The sequence below is a fragment of the Rattus rattus genome, chromosome 16 (assembly GCF_011064425.1).
Source record: "Rattus rattus isolate New Zealand chromosome 16, Rrattus_CSIRO_v1, whole genome shotgun sequence".
In the NCBI taxonomy this organism is placed as follows: Eukaryota; Metazoa; Chordata; class Mammalia; order Rodentia; family Muridae; genus Rattus; species Rattus rattus.
The window spans coordinates 1,115,341-1,127,840 of NC_046169.1; the positions used below are offsets into that span (position 1 = coordinate 1,115,341).

General features: G+C 44.9%; 1 protein-coding gene across 3 annotated transcripts in view; it reads right to left on the reverse strand.

The window, feature by feature from the left end:
• Insr (insulin receptor) overlaps positions 1-12,500 on the reverse strand; it is a 140,791-nt gene that overhangs the window by 54,569 nt on the left and 73,722 nt on the right. For all 3 annotated transcript variants that reach the window (XM_032887234.1, XM_032887233.1, XM_032887232.1), the window contains exon 3: positions 6,969-7,290. In XM_032887234.1, the coding sequence (XP_032743125.1) occupies positions 6,969-7,290 (322 nt within the window). The remainder of the gene's footprint in view (positions 1-6,968; positions 7,291-12,500) is intronic.

The window sequence follows — 12,500 nt, forward strand, 5'->3', positions numbered from 1 at the left end:
ATTGTGGGTGGTGCTGACCCTGGATTGCTGGTCTTGGGTTCTATAAGAGAGCAAGCTGAGCAAGCCAGGGGAAGCAAGCCAGTGAGTAACATCCCTCCATGGCCTCTGCATCAGCTCCTGCTTCCTGACCTGCTTGAGTTCCAGTCCTGACTTCCTTTGGTGATGAACAGCAATGTGGAAGTGTGAGCTGAATAAACCCTTTCCTCCCCAACTTGCTTCTTGTTCAGGATGTTTGTACAGGATGTTTGTACATGAATAGGAACCCTGACTAAGACACCCAAAAGGAGTAGAGAGCAAGAAATAATCAAACTCAGGGCTAAAATCAATAAAATAGAAACTAAACAATAGATTCAATGAGTTGCAAAGAGTTGGTTCTTTGAGAAAATCAAAATGATTGCAAGCTTTAGGGAAAAATCATAATTTAAATGAGTTAGAGAGGATCCAAATTAACCAAATTAGAGGCACAGAGGTGGACATAACTGCAAATACCAAGGAAATCCAGAGAATCATAAGCACATACTTTAAAAATCCATACTTCAAACTAGAAAATGTAAAAGAAAATGACCATTTTCTCCATACATACCTCTTACCCAAGCTAAATGAAGACCAAATAAGCGATTTAAATAGACCTACAACCCCTAGTGAAATAGAAAAAGTCATTAAAAGTCTCCCAAACTCTCTCCTACCCACCCCTCACAAAAAACAAACCGGGGCCAGCTGATTTTAGCAGAGAATTCTAGTAGATTTTGAAAGAAGAGTTAACCCCAATAGTCGTCAAATTATTCCATAATATTGAAACAGAAGGAACAGTCCCCAGTTCTCCCATAGTAACACGGCCAGTTACTATGATACCTAAACCACACAGAGACCCCACCAAAAGAGAGAGAGAGAACTATAGATCAATTTCCCTTATGGACATAGAAGTACATATTCTCAATAAAATACTTGCAAACCGAATCTAAGAAGAAATGAAAAAGATTGTCCACCCAAATTAGACAGCTTCCATCCCAAATTTGCAAATATTATATATGGTCCAACATATGTAATCCACCATGTAAGCAAACTGAAAGGGAAAAAAACGACCACCTCATTAGATGCAGAAAAGGTCTTTGAAAAATATTCAACACCCCTTCAGGATAAAAGCTCTGGAGAGATTAGGGATACAAGGAACATATCTCAAAATAGCAAGTGTGATTTATAGCAAGCCCACAGCCAACATCAACCTAAATTGAGGGAAACTCAAAGTATTTCCACTAAAACTAGCAACAAGGCGAGGACGTCCCTTCTCTCTATACCTATTCAATATAGCATTTGAAGTATTAGAGCAATAAGACAACGGAAGGAGCCCAAGGTTATACAAATGGGAGAGGAAGAAGTCAAAGTATCACTATTTGCAGATTATATGATAGTATATTTAAGTGACCCTAAGAATTCTACCCGGAAACTCCTAGAGCTGACAAACATTTAGCCTTTCTATATAATGACAAACAGACTGAGGGGAAAAAATCAGGGAAACAATGCTTTTTACAACAGAAAAATAAAATAAAATATCTTGGGGTGACTCTAACCAAGCAAGTGGAAAACTTGTACAATTAAAAACTTTGAGATACTGAAGAAAGAAATTGAAGAAAGTATCGGAAGATGCAAAGATCTCTCTGATGCTCATGGATCAGCAAAATTAATATAGTGAAAATGTCCATCCTACCAAAAGCAATCTACTGAAAGATTCAACACAATCCCCTTTAAAATTCCAACACAATTCTTCACAGAAACTGAGAGAATAATGTTTAGATTCATATAGAAACACGCACACGCACACACACACACACACACACACACACACACACACACACACACACACACACCAGATAGTAAACTGATCTGGAATAATAAAAGAACTGGAGGTATCACTTTGAATAACACTACAGACTTACAGTAATTAAAACAGCATGGTATTGGTATAACAACAGACGCATTGATCAATGGACTGAACTGAAGACCCAGACATAAGTCCACAAAGCTATGGACACCTGACTTTTGACAATGAATCCACACATATACACTGGGATGGGGGTATCAAACCGGATCCCTGCATGTAGGAGAATGAAAATAGATCCATGCTTATCACCTGTATAACTTGACTCCAACAGCCTCAACATAAGCCCTGATGTGCTAGGACAGAAAGTGGGGAGGAACCCTGAAGTCATTGGCAGAAGAAAAGACTTTCTGAACAGAACACTGATAAGTACAGGCACTAAGATCCACAACTGATAAGTCAGACCTCATGATTAATTAAAAACTTCTAAAAGGCAAAGGATGCCATCGTTTGGACAGAGCAGGAGCCTTACAGAATGGAAAAAGTTTTTTATCAACTCCACATCCAATAATGGGCTAATATCCAATATATAAAAGGGGCACAAAAAACAAAACAAAACAAAAAATAACTGCACATGAAGAACACAACAAGAACAGCTCAAAACGGAGAGCTCTTGAAAGATGCAACACGAACGCCGAGAATCACTTGAAGAAATGTTCAGCGTCTTCGGTCACCAGGAAAATGCAAATCAAAACTACTTTGAGGTTTCGGCTTACACCGGTCAGAGCAATGAAGATCAATAAAACGAATGGCGGCACATGCTGGCGAGGACGTGGAGGGAGGGGAACCCTCCTCCACTTCAGGCACGACTGCAAACTCGGACAGCCACTGTAGACGTCGGTGTGTCGGTTCCTCAGGGAGATGAACATAGGTCTACTTCAGGATCCGACTCTGTCATCCCACGGCGTGAGCCCAAAGGGCACTTATTCTACTGCAGAGTCACTTGCTCACACTCATTACTGCTCTCTTCATACCAGCCAGCGATTGAAAACAGGCTAAATAACCATCGGTGAAGGAGTAGGTATGGAAAAATGTGGTATATTTACACAGTGAAACTTTACTCAGCCGTTAAATAAATGAAATCAGGACGTCCACAGATAAATGGGTGGAACTAGAGAAAAATCATCCCGAGTGCAATAAGAGAGACCCAGAAAGACAAGTATGGTATGAACTCCATTATACATGGATGCTAACTGGTAAGCCTTAGACAGAAATGGTACTAAAGGTAAGGCCACGGAGGTTAGGTGTAGAGAAGTAACTGGCAGGTAGGGGAATGGAATATATAATTATGGATCGGTGGGAGGGATAGAGATGGGGAGAAACTGGAACAGAAAGATTCAAGGGCAGGGAAAGGGAAGAGGAGGGCAAAAGAGAGAATTCAGAGAGGAACAGCTAGTGCTGAGATATTGAAGGGGTCTGTGGACACTTACCACCATGGACACTTCTTCAAATGCACACATAAACAAATCTTTAGGTTTCCTCATTTGGAATCTTTAGATCTTCTTATTCACAATTATGAAATAAGAAGGGGACAAAGATCCACCTATACATTTGTAGCTGTCAAGTGAAGAATCCTCTGGGGACAGGAATAGGTTACTTCCAATCGAGATGTTAGCAAAGAAAGGGGCTGTCGAACCCCCAGAACTCAGGATATTGCCAATGAGGCTCTCGGCTGCTCTCCGCAAACTGATGTAAGGCCCTATTGTTGAAGACAGCAGCACTGTTTCTCACTGAACATGGAGACGTTCGCTGGTGCCTGCTCTGAACCTTAATTCTTGCTCACTGTGGCCCTGGAAGGTACTCTGCATGCTGCCAGAGCAGAACGGTAACTACCAGCCAGCCGCTTTGATCTCCGAGTGACCTGCCTGCGTGACACCTCTGTGCAATGGTGGCATCAACGCTGTGGAGCAACCAACCACGATGTGCTTGGATTCAAGGCCCATTCCACGAAATGAGACCCAGGCCTGATACTGTTAAGGTGGCCAAGAACCTAAGAATAGATAGGCTATGGACCCACGGGAAAACCAACACTCTTGTCCTGCTGAAGGAATAGAGCAAGAAAATGACTCTTAAAGACCTCTGTCATACTCATAGGTCAGTGTCTCCCTCAGCCATCATCAGAGGAGCTTCCTCCTACAGAAGTTGGGAAGAAAGACAGAAACCCAGAACTGGACAATGTGTAGAGTCATCACTGTGGTTTTGGTGCACATTGAAAAATGGCTACTATTTAAAGTCAACGTCTTTTTCATCCTTAGAATGGATATGTGTGTGCACCCATGTGGAGGCCCAGAGATGATGCTGGATATCTTCAACTATTCTCTATCATATATGTGTGTGTATGTATATACATATAAATGGGGGGGGACAGAGAGAGAGAGAGAGAGAGAGAGAGAGAGATTTGTAGGGTGTGTGTGTGTGACTGTGTGTGTGTGAGAGAGAGACTGTGTGTGTCTGTGTGTGTGTGTGTGTGTGTGTGTGTGTGTGTGTGTAACTGTGTGGTTATATACACACCACAGTGTATAGTATGAAGATCAGAGTATGACTTTGGGAGTCAGTGTTCTCCTTCTGTGGGTCCTAAGGTTTCAAACTCGGAATGTTAGGCTTGGTGGTAAGCACCTTTACCTGCTAAGCCATCTTGCCAAGCCTCCATCTCATATACCGAGGTAGGGTTCCCTCACTCAAACTCAGAGCTCATCAATGTAGCTAAGGTAGACAGCCAACCTGCCCTGGGAATCCCTGTCTCCACCTTCTAAGGTTGGGAATTCAAGTGGGCCAACACACAGATAGGCATTTACATGGGTTCTAAGGACCCGAATTCATGGTTTCTCTGGTGGGTCATCTCTCCAGCCCTGAAGGCAATGACCTTTAGACAAAGGTATCAGTCCCGGGTCATTCTTAAAAACTGAAATGGGTAAACAGGATGGTATTTCCTTCTCCAATCTTCCTGTTAAACCTCCTTCTGCCCTCGAAATGAAAAACATTTTAGCAGTCCTATTCAACACGCAGACTGATTTATAGAGGTCTATTTGGGCCAACGGTCCTTGCTGTTTTGTTTCTTTGGCTTTTTTTTAAATAATGAGCAAAACAAAACATATTGTACTTTCAGGTTTCATAAACACTAAAAAAAGGTTCACGGGAGCTAAAATAAAGATTGTTTTCCTTCTTGCCCTTTCTACCCAGGGAAATAAAATTTCCCACCAAAATCAAAACACTCTTTTGCTCGCTTACTTGGCTGATGCCCAAGTCTGAGAGGAAGAATTTTGACGTCAGCAGGTCAGCTCAAGGCCTTGCAATGTGCGTCTGTTTCTGATTTGGTTTTCTGTTCTTTGCTGGACACCCCCCACCCCTCCCTTTTCTTAAACCCTAAAACAAAAACCAAGAAAGAAATTTAAAAATCAGCAACACCTTGGTGAAGGTCCCAGACACTAAAATATCTCATCAGAAGTTAAGGCCCCGGGTCGTATACACACACACAGCCTGACTCTCACACCGCCAAGGAGAGAGGAGACCCTGTTTCTCACCCAAGCGAGAAATGGCTTGATGGTGCTGATTTTGGAAGAACAGCCAAGCCCTGGGAATAGTGTAGGTGTAAGTCCTCCCCTCCTTAAGACAGCATGGCTGAGCTTGTGTCAGGGTCAGGTGGGGTAGGATATGAACTACATAGCTACTTTCCTATAGCATGATTCAGTGAGCCGAGGAGGAGGAGGCAGGTGAAATGGAAGAATCCTACCTTCAGCTCACTGGGCGCTGAAGAAATGAGATATTCAGGCGAGGAAACATTTCCTTCCCTTCTGATCAAGTCCATCATCAAAGCCCAGGATACAAACAATATTAAAAAAAACACGAAATGCTACTGAGAGCATGTAGATCCCTCAGCTGGTAAAACACATGCTGTGTGAACAAGAGGCCTGGGTTTGCTTGCCCAGCACCACATAAAAACGCAGGACTGAAGTCGCCTGTGATCCCAGCTCAGGGGAGGCAGACACAGGAGGATCCCAAGCTCTGGATCTAGTGAGAGACTTTTCTCGGAAAACAAAGTGAAGGTTGGGGACATGGCTCAGTGGTCAAGAGAGCTTGCTGCTCTTCCAGAGAACCTGAGTTCCATTCCCAGCACCCATGTGGAAGCTTATGTTCACCTGAACTTCAGCTTAAGGGGATATGAGGCACTCTACTGGCCTCCCTAGACACCTTCGTGCACATAAAACACTGTACATACATACCTACACATATATAAGAAAAAAATTTTAAAAACTAAATAAAGTAGAGAGTGATTGAGGAAAACATCCAATATCAACCACTGGTCTACACACACACACACACACGCATGCACACACACATACACACCTGCACACACACACACATACACACACGTCCACACAGATGAAGACACACATACACCTGTACTCACCTGAAACATGTGCCCAAACACACAAACAAATATGCACACACAAGTGCTCATCTGCAAACACATGCCCACCTTCACATACATGAACGAACACACACATATGCACACCCACCTTCATACACATGTGTACACACATAATGCATAAACACATACAAAGGTGTGCACACATCTACCTGCACACCACACAGGTGCCCAGGCACATACCCACTTTGTGTATTACACGTGTACATGCACACATGCACACATGCACCCATCTGCACATACACATGGCCCATACACATCAGCACATACAGAATTTTGAAAATGTAAGTGGTAGCTATCAACGGCAAGCCCATTTTTACCCAGCATACTCTGGTTTAGCATAGGGACTTTTTTTTTCTTGTGCAGGGGAGGTGGGGGTGACGGGTAGTATTTCTTTCTGGCTTTTTGGCTTGGTTTGGTTTTTTTGAGACAGGACCTCATGCAGCTCAGGCTGGCTTTGAACTCACTGTGTAGCCAAGGATGACTCTCGCCTTCTGATTTCTTGCCTCTACCTTCCAAACGCTAGGACCATGTGCCACCAGCCCTGATACATTTGATGCTAGGGAATACATTCTAGCAAAAGAGTTACATCTTCAGCCTCTTTAACAGCTATTTAACCTTATCGACAGCTTCCAACTCCTTCCCCAGACCCTTATCCTGACTCACTTGCTGGAATTCATGGTATAGCCAGACGGGCACTCGGGGATGCACTTGTTGTTGTGAATGACGTATTGGTGACAGCCAGGCTTCCGAGAGTTCCTGCATTTGTAGTGAAGGTCTTGGCAGAAGCTGAAGTTTACACAGCGCCAGTCCTGGAAGTGATAGTAGGGTGGTGGGCAGGTCTCCACACACTGACCATCCAGGTAGAAGTTGCGACAGGCCACACACTTGGTAGGGTCATCGGGTTCCGAACAGTTGCCCAGGCACTCCTTGTGACAGCACAGGCCTTCAGCCGTGCAGCCATGTGACTTACAGATGGTTGGGCAAACTAGAGACAAAAAGGAAAAACAAAACACCTGGTCAAGAACTCTGTCCAATCTCTGTCTGCACAAAAGGCCAAACAAAATAGTAACAATAAAAGCCACACTTAAACAGCGCTTGACACGTGCCTGACTGGTCTGTGAGAAAAGGACAGTAACCCCCGCCAATCCCCCAAAGCAGCTCCACAGTTGGCAAAAATTAACCAACCACCTGAGGAAGAGCGGGCCCTGACTCACAGTATTTGTCAGTTACCACCATCAACTTCAGGCTACTGACAGGAAGCCAAGGAACCAAGTCCTTGGCAGGAGGCACAATGTAGCACACTATTAAATACTGTTTTATATAGTCTATACAGTCCATGTCTACAATAGATACAGTAGCAGGCAATAACTTCAAGAGCGTGCCCATACTTTTTTCATGCTATGCCTAAGGGTTGGAGGGATGGCCTAATAGTAGCCAGCACTTGTTGTCTTGCAAAGGACTTGAGCTCAGTCCCCAGCACCCACAACGAGCAAATGGCTCACTCTTAACTCCAGCTCCAGGGGAACCAATGCCCTCTTCTGGGCCTTGCAGGCACCTGTTCATGTTTTCATACGCACACATGTAAGTAAAAATGTTCTGAAAATGCCATAGCACAGCTAAAAGGTGGTTATTATTTATTTTAAATGTGATTTGTTTTAAATATAGGTTTATATCATTTTATTTATTGGCTTAATTACTTACCCGTTTGTTTATATATACTCCATTGTTGGGGATGGAATCTAGAACTTGCAAATGTTAGGCCTGGTTTTTACCACTGAGCTCTACCTCAGGCCTCACTGGTGGATTCTAGGTAGGCCCTCTACAACTGACCCATGCCACGCAACACCTCACTGGGAGCTTCTAGGCAAGGGCTCTACCGCTGAGATAGATATACCCTCTGCCCTTACATGCATTTTATTTGCAGACAAGTTCTCATTAAGTTATCCAGGCTGTCTTTGAACTCACTCTGAAACCTAAGTTAGCCTTGCACTCGACATCCTCCTGCCTCAGCCTATCACAAGTTCACAGGACCTGCAACCACTCCATGCTCTGTCGAAACTTGAGTGATGGATCCTGACCCTGAAGAAGGAGGATGCCCTCCAGGTGGGGGGCACAGCTTGTGCCTCAACTTTTGGCTAGAGAGGCTTTCTTGTTCGATGTCACTGACTTTGTCCATGGGAGGTAGGCCTGAAACCCTCCTATCCCATTATCTCATTGGTCAACACTTCCCCTCAGGAGACACAGGCATATGTGTGGAGGTATGTCACCATTGTCAGAGCACAACCTTGGTCAGTCCTCACCTTCTATCTTGTCTGAGACAAGGTCTCTGTTGTTTGCTACTGTGAGATTACAGACTTGTGCGACTGAGGCCAGCTTTGCATGGGGTCTGGTCTCAGGTTGTGACATTTGTGTAGCAAATAGCTCGATACCGTGCATCATCTCTCCAGCCACTTCCTACTCATCTCTTCTCTTCAGTCCTTCACTTCCCAGCTTGCCTGTGAGTATCTGTGGCTTTTATGACTCTATGTGGTCCTCGGCCATGTGTCTGATCTGCCCTGTAAGGTTGCCTCTCTCTTTTAACTTGTATACTCTGGAGCAGGACTGAACGACCAGGAACCAGATTTCTCCCAAATTCTCAAGTGTAACTCTCTCAGTACCAAGTGGGTCCTAGTCCACTATCCAGTTCCACATACTGACAGCAACACTCTCCAAGTCAACCCTCTACCACGACAGAAATATGAGCTGTTCAATGTGTAGTCATGAACAAGACACTGGGTTTGAAGCATCCCCAAAAATGGGTGTGACGTGTACTTCTGTCATCCCAGAACTCAAGAGGTAGAGACAGGAAAATCAGGAGTTCAATACTGAAGGTGGAGAAAAATTGAAGAAGATACCTGATATCAACTTAGGCCTCCACAGAGAAAGGGGGGGGAGTAGGTGAGGGGGGAAGGGAAGAGAGGGGGCAGAGGGGAGAGGGAGAGGTACATATTTACCACACATGCATATGTATGCAATTTTAATGCACTAGTTAATTAATAATAACATTTGTCTGGCTGTATAGCCATCCCCATCAACCATCCGCAGAATGTCATCATTTTCCCAAACTGAAACTCTCTGTTCATGACTCTCACAGTCCCTCCATAGGCCCACAACCCCTTTCTGCTTTCTGTCTCTGCTAGGGACATTGGATGAGTGGAATCCTTTATCGTGTTCTCCAAATTTATCCACATGATATCATGCATCAGAGATTCCTTCTATTTATTTTTAGGGCTGAATAATATTCAGGGGTGGATCATCGTCACTGACCCATTCACTTAAATGTGGCCACTTAGACCGTCGTTATCTTTGGGGTATTATAGATCATGCCTCTATGGACATGGGAGTACAAATATCTGAGTCCCGTTTTCATTCTTCCATGCATATACTCATTTGTGGGATTGTTGAGTGGTGAGTACATGCCCTGGGCATGAGTCTGGAGCGACGGGGTCTCTCACTGAACCTAGACCTAGACTGGCAACCAGTAAGCCCCAAAGATCCTCCTGTCTCTGCCCCCACCTCTCTGATATTACACATATGTGCACGACTGTACCCTGCTTCTTCCATAGATGCTGAGTATCTGAGCTCAGTTCTTCATGCTTGCACATTAACTACTCTTACCCAGCCTCCTTCCAAACCCCAACTACACTAACTTTTCCAGTGAGCCACCATACTGTTTTTCTCCAGCCACTGACTCATTACATTCCCGACAACCATTCATTAAGACTGTGATTTCTCCTGAGGAGCCAAGTGTTTGTGGTTCAATCCCATTCACTACAACTTCAACTTCAATTGTAATTACTACAGACCCTCAACTCTGCTTTGGACAGGGCATATTTGGAGACTGTTTTTGTTAGGGTTTTATTGCTGTGAACAGACACCATGACCACATATATTCTTCTCCATTGAAACCTCTTAGGCCAGAAGGCCTACACAGTTCAAATCACCCTCAGCACCACCAACTTCCATATTCCTACTAGGATGGCCCATTAAGCCCCACTTAAAGTATCCCATGGTGTTCCAAATCAAAAGTCCCAACATCCACATTCTTCCAAACAAAAACTTGGCCAAGCCTATCAGAGCAATATGCCAGTCCCTGGTACCAGCTTCTGTCTTAGTTAGGGTTTTACTGTTGGGAACAGACACCATGACCAACTCAATTCTTATAAGGACAGCATTTAATTGGGGCTGGCTTACAGGTTCAGAGGTCCAGTCCATTATCATGAAGGTGGGAGCATGGCAGTGCCCAGACATGGCACAGGAAGAACTGAGAGTTGAACATCTTGTTCTGAAGGCAAACAAGAGAAGACTGGTTTCCGGGCAGCTAGAACAAGAGTCTTAAAGCCCAGGCCCAGTGAATTACTTCCTCTAACAAGGCCACGCCCACTCTGACAAGGCCACGCCTCCAAATAGAGCCACTCCCTGGGCCAAGAGTATTCAAACTACCACAGAGACTAAACATCTTAGGAGCTGAGGAAATGGTCGTCCTCCTTGAAGACCCTACAGCCCTACAGACCCTCTCGCTCCCCTACCCCAGCACTGAGACTACAATCACACTGCCATCTTGGAACCCAAGGCTCCAAGCAAACAGCTCGCTATCCGTGAAGCCACACCCTCTCGTTAAGCCACACCCTCTTCCGGTCTATCATTTTCTCCTTATAGGCACCAACAAGAAACTGAAGTACAATTCCGCCACCATACAACCAAGGATCTTAGGTACAGATCACGAATGAGGGTTATATACAGGAGTGACTCAAGAAGCCATATCACAGGCTTCATCGCCGCATAGATTACCACTTCTCTAGAGCTGCATGGATAGAGAACTCCCTTCATTACCTTCAGCCCTCTATACATCCTAGCGTAAAGACCACGAGGCCCTGGAGGGAACAGTGGGGGGTTGGGGGTGGGGTTGGGGGTCGGTCAGTAATCCACCCTACGGGTCCTCCTACGAAGGGACATCAACAGTCAGCAGGCCTTACTGAGGCCTGTAATGGTGAGGGGAACAGTTTATGTCCGGTAGCCACATCTGCGCTGATGAAGTTGGCCTGTTATGCTCAGAGGATAGCATCCTGCAACAGCCCCCGCCCCATCCCCTTTCCTGCGATTATGAGTCCAGGGAGACAGAAGGCAAAGCTGAGCCAACAACGTTATCATCATTAGGGAGATCTGAGGGCTGAAACTAAATAGGAGGAAGCAATAATTAAAGCAGCCAGTTATCTAAGGCTCACAAGAGCACGGGCTCCCCTGTGCAACGCACGGAAAGACAGGAAGGAGCCCATTTCCTGGGTTGGGGCTGCAGCTAAGGGTCAGCCTTTTTCATTCACAAGAAGCCTCATCAAAGCCCTAATAAACACTTCCCAAACACATAAGGTCTGCAGCCTACAAAACGCTAAAAGCGGCCAATGATTGCAAACAGAGCCCGGGGCGGACAGCCAGGCACTTCAATCTTGGGCTTTGCACTGTAGGATTCCATTTATAGGACATCCAGGAAGAAGGAAAGAAAACATCGTGACAAGGGAGACACAGCCCTCTGGCCACCTACATCTGGCCTTTTGGAGGAGCAGGCTGCAAAGGCACCAGGCAACGGGGTGGGGGGTGGGTGGGGGTCTTAAGGGAGGGGGTGTGACTTTTAAATTCTATTTATTCATATATATGGGGGAGGGTGGTGCACCTGCAGAAACCAGAGGGAGAAGTCTGGAAGATTTCTTTTCATCTTTTAATATTTATTTGTTGAAAATTTCATAACAGTATACACTGCATCTTGATCATATTTACCCTCTAATGGCCCCACTAACTCCCCTTTGGATTCCCACATCCTATACATCTCACCGTCAGGTCCTCTATTTTAAATTTATGATTTATTTATTAACCCATTAAAGTTCTTACTTCCTTTTTTTTTCCATATAAAGCTCTCAAAAATCTTTACCCTGGAGTAGCTCCAGTGAAATTTCAAGACTCAAGAATACTTAAGCAGTTATCCCACAGGTTCTCTGAAACTTTTACTTTTTGCCTAAGGATCTCATTCTCTTTTTATTTACTTATTTACATCCGAAATGCTGCCTCCTCCCAGTCCCCCCTCACAGAGTCCCTGCCCCATGCCCCTCCCCTTTGACTCTGAGAGAGTGGGGCCCCTTGGGTATCCTCCCACCCTGAGGCATC